This window comes from Rhinolophus sinicus, chromosome 11 (genome assembly GCF_057876585.1).
Source record: "Rhinolophus sinicus isolate RSI-liver-muscle chromosome 11, RSI-T2T, whole genome shotgun sequence".
NCBI lineage: Eukaryota > Metazoa > Chordata > Mammalia > Chiroptera > Rhinolophidae > Rhinolophus > Rhinolophus sinicus.
Window position 1 is genome coordinate 3969756 of NC_142511.1, and position 23731 is coordinate 3993486.

Below are 23731 nucleotides of genomic sequence, written 5' to 3' on the forward strand. Positions count from 1 at the left end.
CACTTAGAATTTTCTAGACAATTTCAGAAAGTTCATGGACCCACTAAGTCTGTCCATGTTTAATGGACCCCAAGTTCAAATCTCTGTGTTAACTATAAGGCAGCACCTTGACTCATTGGCAATTGACAAGGGTTTTGTGTATGGGTGGGGAGGATGGATGACGCTGAAAAATCTTGTTCTGAGTAATAATTTCCTCCAAAACTTCCTTGGGGTGGGCAGGCCTTCTTACACCTGCTCCTGCTCTCTACAGTGTCGTCTTTGGGACAGTGCTGGTCTAGGCTGCTGAGCAGTCAAGGACTCGCTCCTTGTGTTACGAAGCAAGTTAAGTGTTGACACAAGAGGAAACCCTCTCTAGGAGAAGCGGCCAAGGGCTCTGCTAATTTCTCCTTTTTAGTGTTCTCTGGCAGCCCACTTCAAACTGGGAAGGAAGCAGAGATTGGGTCCTTAGAATCACACCCTGTGCCTATGTATCCATCATCAGGGCTGCTTCACACCATGGGTACCTTTCCTGTTACTTTTCCAAAGAACTGAAAGTGATGGCAGGATGAAGAGAAAGTGGAAGGGGCACGTGTTTGTCCCTGGACCTCACTTTGCATAGGACGAAGTGCTGGGCCAGTAGGAAGTCCCGTGGCTGCGAGGTTCCAGGTGCCTTACAAGGTTGGCAGACATGGTGCCACCCAAGGAGATTTTGTTCTATGTTGCAGATCACAGCTTTGCGCTTTTAGAAGCAGAACTGAACAGTGCCCCTCCCCAAACTCTTTGTCATCGGCCAAGATACTGCCCAGTTTCTCAGCTTCCTCCATAGTTCAGCTTTCTTCACTCATCTCCCCACTACTCTCCAGCCGCCCCACCGCATCCCCACCGGCCTACAAAACTGCCCTTGCTAACTTTACCATTAATATCCTAATTAGCAAATCCAACGACGACTTTCCACTCTTCCTTGACCCTTCTGCAGCAACAAATACTACTGACCACTTCCTTAAAATGCTTCCCTTAATTCTTCTTTTGATTTTTCTCTGACATCTTGAGCAATTTTTCTGATTTTCCTCTGAATTTGCCTCAACCCTCCGCCATCACTTGCAGTGACAAAGGTTTCCCTGGGTTCCCGATACCACGACCTGCTTTCCTGGGGCTCCTTATGCTCATTTGTTTGCCAATGACCCCCAGTCTGCATCTCCAGCCCCAACTTCCCTCCTGAGCACGAGGTCTGGATTCCAAATGCAAAGCAAACATCTGAGCAGACAGCTGGAGGGAAATGCTGCAGAGGCTTCTCAAGGGCAGGGGTTTTGACTTCCTTGGGTCTGAATCCCAGTCGTAGCAGAGAGCAGATACCGAATGCTTAATAACTATTTTATGGACAAATGGATGGATGACAATAGCAGGGGAATGACTGGAAGTAAGATAGAAGTGTGTGCTGGATAGGAAAATGTTGGGGAAATGGACGGTAAGTATAGCTAACTACATTATGGTTACAGCTGTGATTGTATCAGATGTAAAAGTGTATTATGATAGGGTAGGCTAGCAGAAACTGGCTGTGCAAAAAAAAAAAAAATATTCTTGGCCCTTTGTCTCATTCCATTTGAGTGCGAGAGAAACAAGAGGCATGAAGGCTCATATCCCATGCGAGAGAACAGTGAGTAGGACTCACTCTCTTAACTCCACGCCAGTGGGATGGAGGGATCAGTGGAGGAAACGTGTGGGAATCGGGACCTGTAACCATAGGTGGTGTGTCTCAGGAAAGCCTGGAAGGGCATCAGATAACAGCAGCTCTGAGAAGTGGGGAATGAGAAAGCAAATTTCCATCTACATTCACTCTGCAGTGGGTGTGACGCTGAAAATCTCTAGCACCAAAGGGGGCTCATCAAAAGGACGTATGTGCTCTCTACCAGACAGTGTCACCTACCCAAGCCCCATAACCTACCTGCCCACAGAGCCCCTGAAGTCCTCCATCAAGTGGGACCAGGGAGGGAATACCAGACATCTCTGCCTTGTCCAAACCCTTGACATCAATCTGCCATCAAATCCTCTGGACTTTACCTTCTGAAGAGCTACTGGCCATTCTCCAAATTTCCACTTTACTGCTAGAGTACTAGTTCAGACATCATCATTTCTTTTCTGGACCAGGGCAGTCCTCTGCTTGTCTCTTTTCCTCAAGATTACCCGTCTCCCATCTTTATAATGCAGTCAGAATGATATTTCTAACACAAACATCTGAACGTATTGCTTCACCACTTAATATCCATCTGGTGTTCCTACTGCCTGAGCAATACATACAAACTCTTCAAGATGACACGTGCAAGACCCTTCAATACGTGGTTTCTTCCTATTTGTCTAGTCTCATCTCCTACCATCACCCCTCAATTCAATGCTCCCCACCACATAATTCTACAATGCATTTATAACAAAACATTTTATAGTTTCCAGAACACACTGTATGTTCCCTACCATGTTTCCCTGAAAATATGACCGGGTCTTATATTAATTTTGGCTCCAAAAGACGCATTAGGGTGTCTTTTCAGGGGATGTCTTATTTTTTCATGTACAACAATCTACATTTATTCAAATACATTCGTGTCATCTTCTTCTGGAACATCGTCATAATATACTAAATGCGTCCGTCTGGCTGACGATCTTAACTGGGGCTTATTTTCGGGGTAGGTCTTGTTTTCAGGGAAACACGGTATGTTCTTTTACACAGAGCACCCTTTCCTTCTGTGTATGCGGAGCTCTTCAAGTTCAAAAATCTCCTCCTCAAAGGAGCCTGCCCTGTCGCCTGTCCCTTCCCCTTCCCCCCCCTCCCCCCGCACCCACACACACCAGGGTAGGCGCTTGCTTACTACTGCCTGTGTGCCTTCCCATTGGTTTAGTAAATGCTGCAATGTGCTGGACACTGCTCGAGGCACCGATGTCAAAATGATAAAAACAGACATAATTCCTGTCATCGTGGGACGTACATTCTATTGAAGAAGACAGACAATGAAATGAACACCAATAAATAGGCAATAGAACTAATCAAGTAAACGTGAAAAATAGTTATAAGATAGTTATAAGTGACAGGTAGGAAATTAAGGTAGGGTTATGTGATAGAGTGGGCAATTACGTTATAGAAAAGGGGGTTAGGGCAGACTTCTCTAAGGAGGTGGCATTTAAGCTGAGAGCAGAATGACCAGAAGAAACCAGCCAGTAGGAATCAGAAAGAAGAGCATTAAAGACAGAAGGAAAAGCTAATCTGAAGGCTTTAAGGTGGAAGCAAAATGTGGAGTCTTCAAAGAACAGGAAGTGAAAGGAACAGGGGAGGAAGGAGATGAGATGACGCTGGTGACAGATCACTTTGAGCTTTTGGAACTGAAACAAGGGGATGAGATTTTGTTCTAAGTGCAATGAGATGCTCAGGGGCGGGACGTAGGGAGGATTTTAAGAGAGGTGGTGACAAGGTCTGATTGATGTTGAAATGGGGTGGGGGGAGTCCTAGAGGTTAACTGAAAAGGTAGGTTGGGGCCAGATCTCATGAGTCTGAAATGACAGTCGCAGTTGGGAATCCAGCCGCCAGGGTCTGAACAGAGAAGCATCAGAGCAAATGCATCTAACAGTGGTGTTTTTGATGAATTAGAAGCAGAGAGGCTGCACTGTACAAAGAGGTGGCTACTGCCCTAATCCCAGTGGGAGTTAAAGACACGTGGCCTGAGCTGGAGTCGGTGGAGATACAAAAGGGGAGGTAGATGGGACAGTCATTGAGGAAGCCGAACTATACAACTTGGTGGTGGCAGAGGCCAGATTTGACAAGGCATTACAGCGGACGCACTATCATTTCCCTGAAGTTTCTGGGTGGTGGTGGTGGTGGGGTAGCACACATATTAGTAGCCTCAGCTTAAACGTAGAAAATGAAACCCAATGAAAAAAAAGAGGTCTCTAAGCCGAACAGCAAATTAGAAATAGGGACAGGAGAAAACCCAGGACATCAACACTAAAATTCAAAGCATATATTTAAATTAGACAATCGGTCACCATTATTTAGGGTGAAATAGTAGCATTAAAAATAAAGAATATGCCTAAAAGTTTTTAACAGTCTGTTGGATCATGGCTGAGTCTATATCCCTACAAATATAAAGAATTCGTTTTGTATTTGATGTAATAAAATTTCTGTTGTGCTTCTCAATCAGAGAAGTTAAACATCTAGAAGACAATGGCATGAGTGTCATTTAAGAAACCACCCTGTGCCTACTCTCTAGGGTGAGGCCCGGGGTCTTTTCTCAGGTCTGTTTCGCAGTAAGTCGTTTTGACCTTTGAGGATAGGCTTGATAAGCTAGTATTTACGAAACTCTGAAGCTGGACATTCTAAGAGCTAGTGAGAGGAGAGTGAGAACCATTTAACTGCATTTTGAGAAACAGGTAATAGGAGGAGGAGAGAGAACTAGAAGCCACAGACCTAAAGATGGTTAAAGGTATAAATGGAAGAGAATCCCGACCTGCTCCTTAGCTCCTAAAACCTTAACTGATACCGGCATCATTTTACTGGAAGTTCCCAGTCAAGAGCTCCCGTCCCCCCAACCCCCCCAACTCTACCTGATTAAAAAACCCCACCGATAAACTTTAATCTCCTTCCTTGGGTCCTAGAGGTTCATTGAAGCCGCTCTCTGAACCTGATTGCACACAGAGGTTGAGGTTCCTGAATCCCCGAAAGTGAACTGTCTTCAAGGGCAAAGGAAGAGGTCTTGCCTTTGGAATATTTAAAAACAGTTCCGGGCTTGGGGCCTTAACACTTCATTGCAGACTTCCAGCCTCAGTTCAGGACGCTACAGGAACTTCTGAGCATAAAGCCTAGATGACGACAGGGTGGGCTCTTCATCTGTGGCCCACAGGGAGGTCGGGGAACCCCTGTGGTTGTCCGTGAAACTTGCTGTTTAAGGGGGGTATGTTTGCCTTTTCATCTGGGAAGATGACGTCCAGTGAACTCTGTGATCCAATGTGTTAACATACCCCTGAAATACAGGAGGACCCCAAAGAGAACAGGAGGAAGAGGGGAAGAACCGCTCATAGATTCAAGCTGACCAGTCGAGGGGAAGTGTGATACACAAAAGATAAGACAAGGAATCCACAGTCTTACGTCATTGGGGCTCAAACTCCTTCCTCTTCTCCTCAAGTGTCCTCTTACCCCCATTCTCCAGACACAGAAAATCCTCATTACAAGAATTGGAAAAGTGCACTACGGTACAGTAGAGCGATGGGTGAATCAGGTAGAAGTGGTATCCCACGGAAAGAGACTCACAAACAGGCAGCCGCTTCCTGTCTGGCCACAGGCTGCAGGATTTGGGACCCTGGGCCTGTGTGAGATGCTCCTGGTAAGCTGAGGGGAAAGCTGTGTGTGTCTTAGTATCTGGGATAATGTCAATGAGTTCAAGAATGCCTTCGTCCTTGGATCCCAAATTCCTCTAAACCCAAGAGTTTTCTCTTTCTCATGACAATGCTAGCTAACATTCACTAACCAGTCACTAAGTGCCAGCTTCAGAGCTAAATGGTTTCAGTGTCATGTTAGTTCATCCTTGCAATGGTACTCTAAAATAGAATACTCTTATTATATCCATTTTACAAATGAGGAAACTGAGTCACCGACAGGCTTGAGGCTTAGATGGAGAAACCACATGGACACCCCGCACCAGTCCCAGCAGGCTCCTGGGGCTCAGAGAAGGAACAGGAGACTGGGGGTGAGACACTGGGCAGCCCTGGGCTTGTTCCAGGCCCTTGTTCAGCTTTGCATTCAACCTGGAGAGAAGAGCGACCCTGGAGAAGGGGGTTCAGGTTTACCAAGATCTGCTCCCAGAGAGTCCCTGTGAGCCCCAAGGGGGCCCAAGGACAAGAGTTCAGAGGCAGACAGCGTCCAGCCTGCCATGCAGCCTTAGGCGAAACACCAAGCCTTGGAGGGGACAGCTGCTTCATCACAACCCAGAAATGACCCCAGCTCACGAGGAGGTTGGAAGGGCCAGAATGACAGCAGGTTATCAAATGCGTGCAAACCCTAAAGGTCTATACCACGTAAAGCTCCCTGACCGCTGCTATTACTCATTTGCTAAACCTGAACTTGCCTGACTCAGCCCCAAACCGCTTCACCTCACCCCCTTCCCATAGGAAAGAGAAATGAACTTACCATCTCTTCTGATGCTCGGCTGGCTTTCTGCCGTCCACCCAGCCCAGACGTCTTATAGTCTCGCTGCCTCCCCTCAATGTCAGGCTGTTTAGAAAAGCAACTTCCTTCCAGAAATTTACCACAGCCCTTCCCATGAAGTTGGAATGCTGATAACACGGGAGCAATGCTGGCAGTCACCGAGGGGCAGGGGGGTCACCCAGTGCCACGGGAGATGGTCTGGGGTCAGGGGCCAGTGTGATTCACTCCTGGACATCCCAGGCTGAGCAGTGCAGGAATCGCACCCACACCCCAGGGGTCATGTTTCCTTTGATTCTGATATGAGCCCCAATGTAAGGTCAGATCATTGGAAAACACGCTTTGTCTTAATCATAATATTCCAGTGTTCATTTTCCAGTTATTGTGAAATCTTGGTGATGTTGACTATTCCAGCAGCCTTCTGAGGGAAAGGAGCAAAAAATAGCAGCAAGAATAATTAGGTAGGAAAAGGGAAAAGCCACTGAGGGTTTTCTGGCAATGTGTGTGTGTGTGTGTGTGTGTGTGTGTGTGTGTGTGTGTGTGTGGCGGGCGGGGGGCGGGGGGGGCGGTGTTAGAAACAATTTTGAAATGAAATACGAAACAGACATGGCTCACTATTAGAAAGGAACTTGTGCTTCTTACATAACAAAAAAAAGATGAAGAAATGGAAGGGTTAGTGTGTGGAAGTGACGGCCGTGTGGCAGAGGACTCAGGCTAATTCAGCGGCCTGAGCCCCATCTTGGCTCTGAGTGGCGACGCATTAGGCAAAGTACCAACACTCTCTGTGCCTCCACTTTTCAACTGAAACAGAATGGTGACAACAACAGAACTAACCTGACAGCATTGTTGTGTGATTAAATGAGTTACTCCATGGAGGGTGCTTAAGATAATACCTGGTACACAGCTGGCACCGAATCAACGTGAGCCATTATTAGGTTCAGTTTATGGTCTGACAATAAAATCACGTGTCCATACAGTTAGTGCCGAGTCAGGGAAACGGTTACTCCCGTGCATCCTCTCGGAATTCCCGTTGTGCCCTCGTGGGTGCTATTCTTCGCCCGCACCATGGTTGTTACAGCTTGAAAGTGGACATTTCATAGACAGATTAAAAAGAGAATAAAATGGAAGGAAGCCCGAAGATGAAGGTGATTTGAGGAGCTTGGGTGGGGCTGCATGTGCGTTTCTGGAATTTGGCACCGAGAGGAAGGGAAGTTACACAATTGGACGTAGAAAGGACCTGGCGATGAAGGAAGGAGAGTGGGGATGAGGGACGCTGAGAGAGGAAAGGATGGGAGACTTGGAGGCAGCATGATGTGGCATCAGAGCCCTGCTCGGGGAGCCAGACACCCGGTCTCCACCAGCCAGCAGCTATGTGACCTGGGCAAGGTCCTACCGTCATCGTTGTGACTCAGTCCCCTCCGCTGTGTTAATAAATGAGGGGAACAGTCACCCATAGTCGCCGCACTGGCGCGTTAGGACAATTAAATGGATTTGCATGTAAAGTGCTCAGAACAATACGGGGCACACTGTGGGTGCAACGTGTGTTAGCTGTTCTGTTTATGAGACTGGCTTCCACTTCTGTTCTCAGTCTCGCTCTGCAGCCCCTCTTTTTGGCAACGCCGCATTCTTTTTTTTTTTTCCTTTAGTTTCTCAGATGGTATGAGGGAAAGTGCTATGTAGACCATGGGTTGTTATTGATCACGTGTTGTAAGTTGGATAATGTTACATTTTAGGGGTTTTGAGGGAAGTAGAAAAGGATTCCTAGGAATAGGAATGGGAGGAAAATGCCATCTGACTTTGTTTAAAAGCAGCAGGCTGAACACCCTTTGCTCACACGGGTATAGTCTACGTAGAGAACTTAGGTAGTTTCTAATTATGTGGCCATTAAACGTACAGTACACTTCCAATAGAGTTTAATTAGTGGCATTATTTCAGAAAAACGCAGAAGAAAGACATCACCTATAATACTGTCACCAATTGGAATTGGAATTAAATTGTATATTCAATGCAATGCTTTTTTTCATTTGATAATATATCATAAACCTTTCTGATGTTTTAAAATACATTTCTGCTCAAGTTACAACTGAAAAAACCTCTCTATATATGTAGATGTCAGTATAGACATAGATACAACATGAAGACAAGGAATGAAGGATGAAGCCAACCTTCCCACGACTTAAATGGCCTTATCAAAATGTCCCAGATGTGGGAACCTCTCGGCCATGTGCTGAAATGTCTGTCCCTCCCCTGGCGGCTGACATTGTCAGGAGCAAAGATGTCAGCTCACCCCATACAGCTTTAGGAAGATATCTTACACAAGTTTCGTGCGTTTCTATCTCTTCCTGCTGCAATTCTATTTAAATTGGTCTGTGGTGTTCTGATCAAGCATTTCTTCTCTCTATCTGTGCGCTCCAGTGTTTGAAGGGGAAGGAAAGGCCAGGGAATCAGTCATCTCCGCTGAGTAAATATGAAAGTGCACAGAACTCTCCACCCACATGGCCTTACAGAGGGGTTGGGGTCTCAGGGCACACTCCACGCGGTCGTGTTCATGCCCACTTAGCCCCTTCTAGGGATTCAGTGATGCAACCTACACGTCTTTGTGAGGGCCTGCTCTGTACTTTCATCTAAGCTGCTCTCTGGAGACACAGGGAGTGTGAGGAGGACACGTCCTGGTCCTCAAGGAGCCCCAAGACCAATGGAGAGACAGGCTGAAACAGATAATGCTGGCCAGTGTGAAGGAGGCAGTGTAACCCATGCCCTGTGGCGGGCCCCCCGAGAGGACAGCCAGCTGCGTCTGATGGTGGCGGGGCAGAGGTGGTTGGAAAGGGCGCTTAGAGGGCATGACCCTTCAGCTGAGTGGAATGAGCCAGATTCTTCTGTGCAAGCTCAGTGGTGACACATACACACACAGAAATTACCCTGCGCACAGTGGAGGAATTAGGAAGTGGTTTTTCTCATTAGAGTACTTTTACTAATCCAACAGCGTGTTGTGTCCGGGGCTGTTTGACTGCTACAGGCTGTCAACCACAGAAGGGTTCTCACCTGCACTAGACCACGAGACACGCAGTTAAATGGGTGACCTGCTTAGAAATGCCACCATGAATCGACTATTTAAAAGTCACTGAGGAAATGAAGCAGACATTACTGAGCACTTATTCCTGGGCCAGGCCCTCTGCTAAGCATTTGAGAAGCTGCATCACATTTAATTCTCCCCAGACTTTGAGAGGTAGATGCCACTTGCACAGCTGGCCCATCTCCTTAGAGATTGTTATGACATACATTTTGTTCAAAAGGAAATTGAGCTTGGAGGGTTAAATGCCGTGCCCGACATGACAGAGCTGATACGTAGAAAAGATAGAATTTGCATCCAAGTCCAGCTGAAGCAACACTACACTAAAACCTGGGTTTTATCATTCAACTCGTGAAAAAGTGCTTTCTGGAAAGAGAAGAAGAGGTCCTTCTGACCCCCTTCTCTTGGTTTTCTGGTGGGCAGTCTGTGCTCAAAAGCTCTGGTAATTGGAGGGGAATCAAGAGTAAAACTAAAATCAGGCCACTTCCCACACCCATGTCGGGACACATCTCATCTCAGGGCAGGTTCTTCTGTCATCGAGCAGCGTAAGCAAAGGAACTACAAGGGAGAAATGCGTCCTACACTTCCTCCCGAGACACATACACCACACACACACACTCTGCACAGGCACTTCTTTAAAAAAATAAATAAAAGAGTACTGTTTTCAACTAGAATGCAATTCTGTGGTTCAGGTGAATATAGAATTTTTCCATCTTCTTTAGTATTCGCCCCTATTATAGGTCCCTAAATTCAGACTCAAAAATGTAAGACCTCCTTTGAGACCCTTGCCTTGTACTGACAGGAAGGGTCTGAACCCTCTTAAGGAGCCAAGTGTGGGCCAGTTCCCTGGGAACTGAATGAGGGAGGCCCTCAGAGGAAAGCGGCAGAGGGGAAAGTCTGAAAATCTGAGTCAAAACCCAGAGGCCACAGATCACATCAGAGCCAAAAGGTAGGCGAGGAGGGGCTTGTCAAGTTTCATGGCTCCATCCAATGGCCTGAGGGCCCCTGAGCGAGTCCCACAAGTGGACAGGTACTTTTAAACTGTTTCAAAATTGGCATCTATGTATAAAAATTGCTTCCTTTTCTTGTTTCTCACAATGGGTAATTTATTGAAATACACAAGGAACTCCAGCGGTGACATTAAATAATAGATTATAATAAAATAATCAGAAAAACAGCAGCCGTGTAAAGTAGCTGGAAGTGATCAAATCAAGTCCAGTTTTTTTCGTCCTCAAATAATTCCGTGATCCTGGCTCCTGTTGAAAGGGAATTGTCTTCCCCAGAGGTTTGATGGCCTCTAAGGGATTTGTTTTGTTTTTAACAATGAAGAGACAGGAAAAGGCAACATTTCAGAGTTTAATTTGGATGACTTGTTTGTACTTCAGTTGTGCTTAATAAGTGGTTTTCCTTTTCTATAGCTAGCATTATTCCAATAAAACTAAAATTCTGTAGCTCACCTGACAATGTGATTAAGAAAAATAAATTTCCTCAAGAAAATAGTTTTTTGCTAAAATGAAAATATGGAAGTAATATATTCTCCTATAAAAGATGCATACCCTACAGAAAAGCATAAAGCAGGAGTAAAAATTATCCATTATGTCACCCCATCCAAAGACAAGCACTGTTAACTGGTAGGCTTTCAGAATTTTTTGAATTCACATATTCCTGACTAAATTTTCAATGACATAGATTCGAGTTTTATTTTTGTAGTTTAGTTTTTAAAACTAAACCATATATTAAAGCCATCTTTTCATGTTAATAAACACAGGTCTACATCAGTCTGTATAATGGCTGCATTATATATTATTGTATAATGTGCCATAGCTTATTTAAAATAGCTCATATCGATGAAAATCTTGCTCTCATAATCAGCTCTGCAAAACATTCTACGATACTTCTTTTTGCCTACATTCTCCTATAATTTCGCTAGGAAAATTACTAGAAGCGCATTTACTAGACCAAAGTGTGTACACGTATACACTTAAAATGCCGACAGATATTATTTCATTATCCTCCATATAAAACCATAAATCTGAACTCTCACCAATGGTGCATGAGCATGCTCATTCCTGTACTTCTACTCCAACACTCAGCTTTGTCAGTTTGAAGAAACTTGGCCGAGCTGGTAGACTACAACAAAAATCTCATTTTTCCAATTTTTATGACTTAGGTGACGATGGAGCTTACTGAGTATGTAATATCTTGAGAAGTAACACAGAAAATGAGGACACTGCACAAAGATGCCTTAGAGGTCATCTCCTGCCACTTTGCAAGCCTGGGGACTTAGCTACAGTCACTTGCAGTGAGGCCTGAAAGGTGACAGGCTCAACAAAGGTGAAAAATAAATGAAAAGATAGGTATTCAAGACACAAACACGGACTGCTTCTCGGGTTTTGGTCCTGTTACTTTTGTGGTGGTTCGGCTCTGCCCACCCGGCTTCCACCGGGTTGGTCAGTTGGCTCATTTTTAGGAAAGAAGGCTGCCTCACTACTATGTGCTCGAGACCATCTGGCGAGAAACCTGTTAAATTCAAAGAGGGGAAATCTAGTAAACATATAAGCTTGAATGATTTTTAAAAAGAAAAAAAAATTCCATATGCACTTTGGAACAACATTTGGCATCCATATAATTTTGGTTATCCACATAGGTCATTGAAAGAAATGCATTTATACTCTGACTGTGATATTACACAGTAGATCATGGCATAAAGAAATGGAAAAACAGCAACTGCATAAATCACTGGAGTAGCTGGAGGAAATCCAATCAAGTCCAGTATTTTAATCTTCACATGATTCGATAATCCTGGGTCCTGAAAAGAGGGAATCGCTTTACCCAGATGTTGGATTAGCCTCCCTGAGGATTTACTTAAGAGGTGACCCTAAATGGAACCCCGTGTTCTAGAAAACAGCACTGTCAGGTGAGATTTGTTCTAGGTGCCATTATCCCAGGGGCAGGGTGGTTCTTTCTGAACGAACTGCTCTGCTGGCTCTATCTAAGCTGAATCCATTTCTTCCAGTCTACCTTCGAGGTTTCAATAATCTGCTTTTCACAAGTGTTTGGGCTGTGTGGCCTTGGGCAAGTGATTCAAGTTCTCTGAGTTTAACTTTCCTCCTATGACCTACATAAACAATGAAAAGTTTGCGTAATGCCCCATGACCAACTGGGATTTATCCCAGGAATGCAAAATAGGTTTAACATTAGAAAATCATATTAACAGATGAAAGAAGAAAAAAATCTAATCTTCTCAACACATAAAATCGTGTTAACAGATTAAAGAAGAAAAATGTAATCTTCTCAATACATAAAAAAATGTTTAGTGAAATCCAACATTCATTCAAAAAAGCAGAATGATAGGAAACTTCCAGGATGTGATAAATGGTGTCTACAAAGAAAGCCTGTAATAAGCATTATACCTGATGGGGAAACACTGAAAGCATTCCCTTTAAGATCAGTAACACGTCAGAATCCCACTATTTCTACTTCTGTGTACTAGTTGTCTTAGACAAGGCAGTAAGGAATGAAAGAAAAAAATAAATGATATATGGATTGGAAAGTAAGAAATAAAGGTCTTTATTGGCAAATAATATGATTGAGTAGAAACCTCAAAGAATCTGCAGATAAATTATTAGAACTAATAAAAAACTTTAAAAAGTGGCTCAGTAAAGAAACAATACACAGAATTAAGTTGCAATTCTGAGCATCAACACAAAGAACTAGAAACTGTGATGTTTTATAAAAAGGCTTTTACAGTATTAAAAAAATTTCAGCTATCTAAGGATAAATCTAGCAAAAGATATGCATGCAGTGCCTTTATAGCAAAAAATTATAAAATTTTGAAAACATTACAGAAACATAAAATAAAGGTATACTATGTTTATGAATCATAAAAATGTAAATACTCCTAAAACTGATCTACAGATTTAATGTAATTCTAATAACAATCCTGTAGGCTTTTCCAAATGATAGAGCTTCTTATTATATTAATACGCGTTTACTAAGAACCTAGTACTTGCCAGACCTGTACTAGGCATGGTAGGTTATAGCAGGAGCAAGGCATGAGGTCCCAGTTCTTATGGACCTTTGCGTAGTGGGAGAAATTGACTTAAAATTAGGAATTGCTGGTATGAAATTTTTTTTATGTTTTCTTTTTATTTCAGGTATACGAAACAATGTAATATTTACACATTTATATCCCTCACAAAGTGATAACCCCCCCGCCCCAATCTACTACCCCTCTGACATGGCATATAGCTGTTACAGTTATACTGACTCCATTCCCTCTGCTGTACTCCACATCCTGTGACTATATACATATTAAATTATAGTTGACATTCATTATTATTCAGCTTCAGCTTCAGGAGTACAGTGCAGTGGTCAGGCATCTACACTGTTCATGAAGTGGTCTCCCCGCTAAGACAAGTGCCCATGAAATGTTGATCAGAGGTTGTGGGAGTGATATTTTACAGGTGATGAAATTGAAGGTTAAACACGTTGGTTGCCTTGTCTAAGACCCCAGAGCAAGTAAGACCTGGAGGCACTTCTTCAATTCAAGGCCACGAAGTCTGACTTCAGAGCCCCTGTGCCTTCATCTTACCATGTTACCACCAGGTTGGCAATTTGTGAGTGACAATGAGCATCAAGCCAAAATCATGGAGACTAAATAGTAAAGGAAATAAATGCTTCATAATAAAGAAGAACCGAGCCACGAGCTGAGAAAAGGGTTTTCTCCAGAGAGGATTTTACTTCATGAATCTGAAAAATCCGAAAATAAAAAATACACAACTGGCTGTTTACTATGCTCAGTGAGATAAAGGAGGACAGGGCGTCAGGGACAGAGAAGAGAAAAGCAAGTTCAGTGACATATGTGACAGAGCAAAGAAAATCATGGCTGAATTATTACTGCAGAAAAGCAAACGTACAACACACTAGACAGTCTCTATGCTGTAATGACTGACAACTTGGCTCTTGAGGCAGACAGATTTGGCTCTGATTGTAGTTCTGCCACTTACCAGCTCTCTGACCTTGAGAAGTTAACTAGAGCCCTACACTTCATTCGCGAAATGAGAATAATAGGATTAAACAAGATAATACATTTATCGTGCTTACCATAGTACCCGGCATGTAGCAAATGCCCCATCAAATGATGCCCCTTATTATTTTTATTCTAACCAGTAAACTTGACATTTAGTCTTTGGATTTAGGCACTCAGGACCCTCTGTTAAAATGCCGAGGAGTAGAATCACAGTATTATCAATATTGGTGCCACCTGCTTGTACAAGGCAAGTTTATGAAACAACCACCTAAGAAAGGGGAAGAGATGATCCTTTGTAAGAATGAGCTAGGCTGAGTCTCCCACTATGAGCATAAAAACACTAGGTCAAGGGCGACACGGAGGGAAGCACCCGATTTCTGGCACACACCTCTCCCCCCGCTCTCCTATGCACATGACTGACCTCATCATGCCAGCCACATAATTCCAGCCAGGAATGCTGGTGGGTCTAGAAGCCCCCACTGTTTAGTACGGGACCCCAGTTGCTTTCCATTGCCTGTAGAAAATTCATATTCACATATCCATTTCTTAGGTTGATCAACTCACATTTCTCTCCTTAGGAGACACTCATCTCCACATATCACTGATAAAAAGATGGAGCTACATATAAAGCATCATGGCTTGGTCTAAGAAAATCGTCTTATTCATATATCTCTAAGATCCCAACTGTGTTGATGAGTGATGGAGAAACCATGGCAAACCACTTAGTTAAATCATGGCCAAGTAGTGTGAACCTACTGGTGAGAAGAGGGCCACAAGTTCCTTAATGAGCCACCGGAGAGGCAGATAGTGGCAAGGAGAATGGGCACATCATCAGAGACCAGTTTAAATGAGGTCACAGTTGGGGCTGGCCCCAGCTTTGGTTGGGGCACCTCGACAGGAGCTGCGAGACGGCAGTGTCTCTTGTCTCTTCCTGTCATCAAGCACCTAGAGAGTCATACCGGAAGTCAGTTACACAGCCCTGGCAAAGCTGGAAGATAAACACTGGATGCCTTTCCCAGGCAGCATTATTCTTCCCCTGTTAACACCTCCCATTGTGGACAAATCTAAACAAACCAGAATTAACAGGAATCCAACACCTTCCTTTCCAGGGTAAAAGGCTTCCTTGCCAAGCTCTTAGGAAGCTCCATTTTGGGGGAGTTAGGAAATTGGGAAAAGAAAGTCTTCTGAGCAACCAGTGCATAAGTATTTTTAACTTCATGTGTTGACAATGAATATCTGATCAAAGCATTTACACATTTAACAGGTTGCTGTAAAGCCATGATGGTGAACAGTTTATACACAGCAACATGAATGAGTCTCGTAGATGCAGCGCTGAGTGAAAGAAACCAGCCCCTTCCCAAAAGAGGGCATACTGGACGATTGTGTAGATGAAGTTCAGAGACAGTGAGTCCCATCTGTGCTCTTAGAAATCAGTTCAGGTGTTGCCCTGGAGGGGAGGGCAGTTAATGGCTGGAAAAGTTCATGAAGGAAGCTTCTGGGATGTAGTATTGACCTGTGTCTTCATCTGGGCGCTGTTTACATGGATGTGTTCAGTTGGTTGAAATTCATCAAGCTGTACATTCTTGATATTTCCCTTTTCTGTGTGTGTTTTGTACTTCAAAAAAGCTCAAACAGTAGTTAGCATTCTGGTTTCATCATGATTTCACCTTTCCAGAAAAGAAGCCATCAATCATTTTAAGAATGGGCAAATTTGGGGGGATTGGGGTGAAAAATTCAGAAGGCAGGTTTATTGGTCATAGGTTTCTTAAGTTGATAGGTTTATTCTCTGCATATTATAGCAACATGGGTTTATTCCTTGATTCCAATCCTTGTGTTTTTCTTCTAAGAAGATAACCTCTGCCTCCAATACTTGCTACAAGCATTTATCACACCTGGTAAACAGGGAAAAGGTATTGGCAGAGAAATATCGTTCTATTTCCTATGAGATATAGCAGAAAGTATTTAAAACTTGCTGGGGGAAAATAGTCTGACAATAAATTAATGTATACCATTGGATGGAAGTTCCAGACTTCTCTTTCTGTGTTCTCAGATCTGTTGCCTAAGTCCCTGGAAACTGTCTCATCTGCTGCTGCTTCTTCATCCCTGGCTCGGGCCAGGGAGGGCTCCCCACAGGAGCACAAATGGAAGTCACCTTAATACTTCTAAGTCAAGTGCAAATGCAAGGCACCTTAGTAAGAAGGCACTTCTGAAAAATCACTTGAAATCCTACCACCCAGAGACAATAGTACTTAAGAATTTGATATATAAATAAGTACATACATGCACACACATGTGCTATATATGTGCTGTGTGTGTGTGTGTGTGTGTGTGTACATTCACTAGGAGGTGGGAGAGTAAGGCTTTGGACGCAGTGGTGCATGGTTCAGAAGGCTTAGCTCTTTCCGCATTATAGTGGGCCTCCCATGAGAGTAGGCTCTTCGTGAAGTCTCTCTTATTTAAGTCAGGCAATTACTTGTTTAAATATTTAAGATTTTCTGTGAAATGATCAAAGAGTTGAGTGTAGTGTGAGCTCCTCTGAAGCCAAAGAACTCTTATTCAATGTTTAGTTGAGAAATTTCGTGGATATGGTTCTCAATTTTTATGTGTTTTCACCACAGAGATAAGTCGTGGAAATATTCCCTGCGAATTTCTTTCCTTTTGGATATAAGCTTTCCCCCAACCCTCAGCCCCACTGAAAGATAATTTTAAAATCAAAACCTAGTTTTTATAGCACGTGGTGCATTTTTTTCCAAAATGAAAATAGCTTTATCTTTTTTATAATGGTGAAATTAATACATAGTTCTTGTTTTTTAAAATTAGATATTACACAAAAATCCTAAATAATAAAGTTTTAAAAATAGTTTGAAATCCTACCACCCAGAGATAACAGTGGTCAAGAATTTGATAAAAAATATGTATGTATGTACACATGCAGACATACGCACACAATTCCTAGACTTCTTCCTCTGTATAAATGCATAGATAGATTTTAATAAAAACTGAGTGATTAACACCCTTTGAGTAAAAAACAAAGAAATACAGTGCTAGATGCCTTACCACTGTGCTTTTGCAGCATTTATCCCAGCAGTCATGGCATAATGATTTACACGGTCATGGTTAGTATTGCGAAGAAAGTCTGTGAACTCCAGAGCTGGGCTCCCTGGATTTCTGTCCCAGCTCTGTCACTGACCAGTTGTGTAATCTGAGCAACTTACTCAGCTTTCTCATCTGTTAAATGGAGACAAAGATAATATCCACCTCAGAGGGTTGGTGTGAGCCTGAAAGGAATGCGTGTGAAGCCTGTACAACACTGTGTCACATAGTAAGCCCAAATGGTTAGCTACTGTCTTATTTGCCCTAATGTCCTTCTTTCCACTAAACTCCACCTTTGCAGGGACGATGGCGGTCTTCTCTAGTGTATCCTCAGCCTGGTACACAGTGTGTGTTCACTAGTTGTTAACTATTATGTTATTGGTATTCGGTAAATATTAGCTGAATGGGTGAAGGAATGCTCATTTTCTGTTATTTGATATTGATAGATAGATGGAAAAGCCCAAGTTTCAGAATCAGGCAGACAGATTTCAAAGCCTCATTTCCTTATCCTTAACTATGTAGGGACTGTTTTGGGGGAAGAGTGTGCTATTGAGCTTTTCCGATTTCCCTTCTGTGAAATGGAGGTAACAATTCTTTCTTGCAATGTTGTTATGTGGACTTGAGACAATTGTGTTGATTTATTGATAAATAGTAGATATTTTTGTACAAATATTACATTATAGTATCCAGAGGCACTGCTTTGCATAATCCAAGGTATACTATTCATGTGGAATACAACAAAAACGGTGACCCCTGAAATCGTGCAGTTTGGGGTCCCAATGTACCCACAGTGTACTTCACAGTTCATCCGAGATTCTCAGGGTTGGGTTACTTGAGACCCATAAGAGCCATTTAGGGTTGATACCAGCTGCAGAGACCTCTGCAGGTGATGTTCTCGTTTTGAAACCATGGAAAATAAGACATAGCTGTAAACCAGGACCTGGGTTTAAGCTCAAGCCTTTTGAATTCTCAGTTCACTATTCTCTAAAACCGAGGAAATACAGTGACAGAGGGAGAAGGGTAAGGTAAGCTCCCTGAATAAACAAGGTAGCGTTGGTGTTGTTGCTGTGTGCTCTTTACCAGTATCCAGCCACTGCCAGGTAGACGCTTCGTGGCTAAGGGCTATCGAGTCCGTTCTGCACCCAAACCTCCCCTGCATCCTGGCGTGGATTCAGGTCAACTGGTTTCCACAGCAGTTCAGTCATTACAGAACACAAACAGACCCTCCTCTCTAACCAGTCGCATGGGTCACTTGGCAATAACAAGTTGCTTCTAAGGAAAAATAAATTTCTTGGCATTTTCCTTGTCGGCATGACAAAGCTGGCAGCTAAATTCATCTTCCCTTACACCAGCACACGCTGCTGCCCAAACATCTAGTTTCCATTTGCTATTATTGCTGCCGATGCGTGAATCAGGATCTCATCCCTGATTCTGGTTTCCCCAGAATTTTCTTAGGGGTGTTATCTGAAAACGTGTTTGGTGAGTCATCATAGGCTGGCACATAAAAAGTTCCACCTCGGGCCTGGCCAGGTCTGGCCAAGCCCAGGCACTGCATTTCAATAGACCGGGAAGGGGAAGTGTGACCTGTAACCTCAGGGAATTTTTCCAGATAACCATCCCTAGGCTCTCTGCTCTGAGGAAGTGGCTCAGCCTAGAATAGATGACAGTGCCTAACCAGGAGAAGCAGACCCTGACCCAGGGGTAATACTTCAGGACCACTGGCAAATCCTGTTAAAAATGTAAAGAACACTCAAATGTTGGCAAACATAAATGATCTTGGGTTAAATTGGACTAGAATATTGGCTTTCCCTTTGTGGAAGATGGCCAGTCTCATCTGCACCAGTTCCCTTAAAGGAGAGAAAATACACTGAGGTTGCAGCAAGAGGAATTTAAGCTAGATGTAAGAAAGAGCTTCCTGAATACTAATTTAATTATCTGTTGGAACTGTTTGTTCAGAAAACAGGGCAGGGTCCTTCTGGAAGAAGGAAAGCTGAAATGGTCTTACAGTGAACCACAAGTCTGCGGGGTTTGGAGCCACACAGACTTACTCTGTTATCGCTGTAACGAAGTGTGGTGGAATAAGCAAAATGTTGTATATTAATATGTTTTTATTCTTACTTACAAGCATAAATAGATGGATTAGGTTTTCTAATTTCATTAAATTTATTGGGGTGACATCGGTTAATAAAATTATATAGGTTTTAAGTGTACAATTCTGTAATACATCATCTGTATATTTGTGTGCTCACTATCCAAAGTCAAGTCTCCTTCCATCACCATATATTTGACCCCCTTTACCCTTTTCTTCCTCTTCCCCACCCCCTTTCCCATACTGTTGTCTGTGTCTGAGTTTTCATTTGTTTGTCTTGTTTGTTCATTTGTTGCATTCAGTTTTACATCCCACCTATGAGTGAAATCATGGTTCTCGACTTTTTCTGTCTGACTTATTTCACTTAGCATGATAATCTCGAGATCTCTCCATGTTCCTGCAAATGGCAGTATTTCATCTTCCCTATGGCTGAGTAATATGTCACTGCATATATGTACCACATCTTCTTTCTCCAATCATCCACCGAAGGACACTGGTTGTTTCTATGTCTTGGCCGTGGGCTAGGTTTTGTTCTTGATTGCATTCTAACATTTACCGCCACAGGCAGTTCTCAGGAGTTAGTTATCTGGCCATGGTCAATATTTCAGGAGTTAATCATCTGGTAGAAGAATTATACACATCAATAAGCTATGTGTGACTCACTGTGACCAGTGCTATAATCCCATGACGTGCAGTTGAGTTTTAGTAGAGGAAGAGATTACTCCAACTTGGGGGTTTGGGAGAAATCCCCTTTCACGAGCTGGGTCGTAAGTTAGGATGGGTGAGACGTAAGTAAATGGAGATTGGGGGGAGTGGAGGCATCAGCTCAAGGAGAGATTTGGAAGCAGAAAAGCATAGAGGACTTCAAAGAAAGGCAACTGCTAGAGTGTGTCTGGAACCGGAGTCAAGGACCAGGGACTGCACTGGCCAGACCTCCGGGGCGCAGCGCAAGGATAGGAGAAGCTGTGATGGCGTGTCAGTTAAGATTCTTCAACAAACAGGCGCTTAGATGGGTAGACAGTCCAGAGCTGTGTTGGGAGAAACACTGTTAAGGATAAAGGGAACAAAGCACAGAGGTAGGTAGGGAGAGCCTTCAGAGTGGGGTGCGAGCAGGACGCCTATAAAAGGAAAAGTGGGAAGGGAGGGAGGGAAGGAGGGTAGGAAACATTACAGCACAGCCGTAGACAGTTTCAGCCAGGGCAGCAGGGAATCCTCGAGGCAAAGTCGTCCATTAAAGCAGTAGCATACCTGTATAATGGGCTTGCACGAGTCACACACCTTGCCAGGCTTTGGTTGGGAGCAGCCTGAGGGATACGTAGCCTCAGCATGAAGTGGTGGTGACTCCAGAGGGGTAGCAGGTGGGATTGTCCCTGTGTGGTGATGGTTGTGGCTACACAGTTGGTCAATCATGAGTGACTTCTGATTAAAGAGGCACAACTTCTACAATCCACCATTAAGGATTATGTTTGTTATATGCAGTGTTTACTAGGCATCTATTTTTCTTTCTTTTTTTGATTAAATAAATTTCCTCTTCTGGCTTGCTAAAAGGTTTCCTTTTCCTTTTTAAAACCATGAAGTCTTCTTTTCTTTTCTTTTTTTTTTTTTCAATCTTGAGATGATTATATGGTTTTTCTTCTCTAATTTATTAGTATGGTGATTTATAGTTAGAGATTTTCTAATGTAAATTCTACCCTTATATTCCAGAAATAAACCTAAACTGAGCATGAGGTTATATTTTTTATTTTCTGCTATCTTTGGCTTGCTAATATTATGTTTAAGATTTTTTCACATATATTCATAAGTGAGATTGGACTATAAGTTTTCTTTCTTGCAAACTCTGTCTGGTTTTTGAATCAAGAAAATGTTAAATATAGTTGGGAAAAAATTTTTTAATTGGTAGAACTCATCTGTAAAACTATCTGAGCCTAATGTTTTCTCTGTGGGAAGACTTTTAACTCCACATTCAAATTCTTTAATGATTATAAGAGACCTGGTTCAGGCTTTCTGTTTCTTCAGGAGTAAATTTGGCAAGTAAATTTTTTCATCAGATTTGTTTATTTTGTCTATTACCAAATATGTTTTCATCAAGTTGTGCCTAATGTTTTCTTTTTTAAATTTAATTTATTGTTAACTTAAGTATAGTTGGTATACAGTCTTATATTGGTTGTGTTAGTTTCAAGTGTGCAGTATAGTGACTCAACATGTTTATGCCTCACAATGGGATCACCCCACCAATCGTAATAGTCATTTGACACTGTGCAAACATCACAATATTATTGACTAGATCCCCCTTCCCTTTTTTCACTCATCCCCCACCCTCTCCCTCCTGATAACTATCCATTTGGTCTCTGTTTCTATGAGTCTATTTTGGTTTTGTTGTGCTTATTTTGTTTTTAGATTCCATATATAAGTGAAACCATACAGTATTTGTCTTTCTCTGTCTGACTTATTTCACGTAGCATAATGCCCTCTAGATCCATCCATGTTGTTGCAAATGGCAAGATTTCATTCTCTTTTATTTCTACATAATATTCCATTGTATGTACAGAGGGTGCCAAAAAAAGTATACACATTTTAAGAGATGTTATCTAAAATGCGTATACCTTTTTTGGCATTCCCATTATATCCCACATCTTCTTTATCCATTCATCTATCAGTGGACACCTAGATTGCTTCCACATCTTGGCTATTGCAAATAATGCTGCAATGAACATAAGGGAGCATATAGAAGTGGAATTGCTGGGTAGTATGGTATATCCATTTTCAGTTTTTCGAGGAACTTCCATACTGTTTTCCATAGTGGCCACACTAGTTTCCAATCCCACCAACAGTGCACGAGGGTTCCCTTTTCTCCACATCCTCGCCAACACTTGTTATTTGTTGATTGTTATCGATGATAGCCATTCTGACAGGTGTGAGGTGATATCTCATTGTGGTTTTGATTTGCATTTCCCTGATGACTAGTGATGTTGAGCCTCTTTTCATATGTCTGTTGGCCATCTGGATGTCTTCTTTAGAGAAATGTCTTTTCATGTCCTCTGCTCATTTTTTGCACTGGATTGTTTATTTTTTTGTTGTTATTGAGTTATATGAGTTTCTTATATATTTTGGATATCAACTCCATATCAGATATTTCATTTGCAAATATATATTCTCCCATTCTGTGTGTTGCCTTTTGTTTTATTGAAGGTTTCCTTTGCTGTGTAGAATTCAGTTTAATTATTTTTAAAATCTGTGATGTCTTTGGATATATCTTTTTTGTACCCCTAATTCTGTATATTTATACTTTTTTCCTTTTTTCCTTGATCAGTGTTTTTTTTTGATCCTCTATTGTTTTTGTTTCTACATATTAACTTCTGCTCTTAAATTTATTATTTCCCACTTTTTACTTATGGTTTATTCTATCTTTTTTCCCTCTAACATCTTAAGTTGGGTGTTTAATTTTTAGACTTCTTTGCTTTTCTAATATAAGCATTAAAATGATAAATATTCCTTGATACTCCACAATTGCAGATACATAGTATTTTTAACATTATTTAATGATAATTCAAATTTTCTTTGTGATTTCCGTTTTTGATTTGAATTAAATTTTTAAAAATTATTAAGCATTCTGGGATATTTTAAAGTTAATTGTTTCTTATTAATTTATATAGAAGAGAATTTGATCTGTATGAGTCTGGTTCTTTGAAATTTATTGACACTTGCTTTATAACCTATTATATGATCTCTTTTTGTACATATTTCACAGGTAGTAGAATTGGCCAATTGTTAAGGGAAGTGTTCCATATATGTTCATCCATGAAATCAAGCAAAAGTGTTTTTTGCATGGGGATTACTGCTAAATACATAGTCTAACGGAGATGAAAATCCTGATATTCCAACGTTGGGCTCTTTAAAGCTACTGCAGAGCGTGGGAATAAGCAGTCGTTTCTCATCTCTGGGCCTTAACTTACCTCCAGGCAAGGAGGTTTTTATTTTGCTCATCCATATATACTTCTGTATTTTCTCAATTAGTGAGTAGTAAAAATAACTACTATCCTGTAATTTGTTCAACTTTAATGAGTGATCCTCATAATAGGAAAATTTTGAAACTACTCCTGTGGGTCTATGCTTTTTCTAAAGAGGTACCGATTTCTCTAGAGTGTTCATACAATGCTCCAGAAGTAACTAGCACAATTGTACAAGTCATTTACACCATCAAACGTGCCTCCTGCCTGTTAACTCTAAGTCCACAAGAAACTGAGCAGTCACTGGTGAGCCCCATGGACAGGCATTTTCGGAGAAACAGGG

The 23731-nt window shown here is 42.2% G+C and overlaps 2 protein-coding genes across 5 annotated transcripts in view; one reads left to right on the forward strand and one right to left on the reverse strand.

Annotated features, from left to right (window-relative positions):
- The window catches only part of SELP (selectin P), a 32961-nt gene extending 26746 nt beyond the window's left edge, over positions 1-6215 (reverse strand). The window contains exon 1 of the mRNA XM_019747378.3: positions 6143-6215. Within this exon, the coding sequence (XP_019602937.3) occupies positions 6143-6145 (3 nt within the window). The 5' untranslated portion in view covers positions 6146-6215. The remainder of the gene's footprint in view (positions 1-6142) is intronic.
- Positions 1-23731, forward strand: part of FIRRM (FIGNL1 interacting regulator of recombination and mitosis) — a 236730-nt gene that overhangs the window by 105521 nt on the left and 107478 nt on the right. The gene's annotated exons all lie outside the window — the stretch shown is intronic.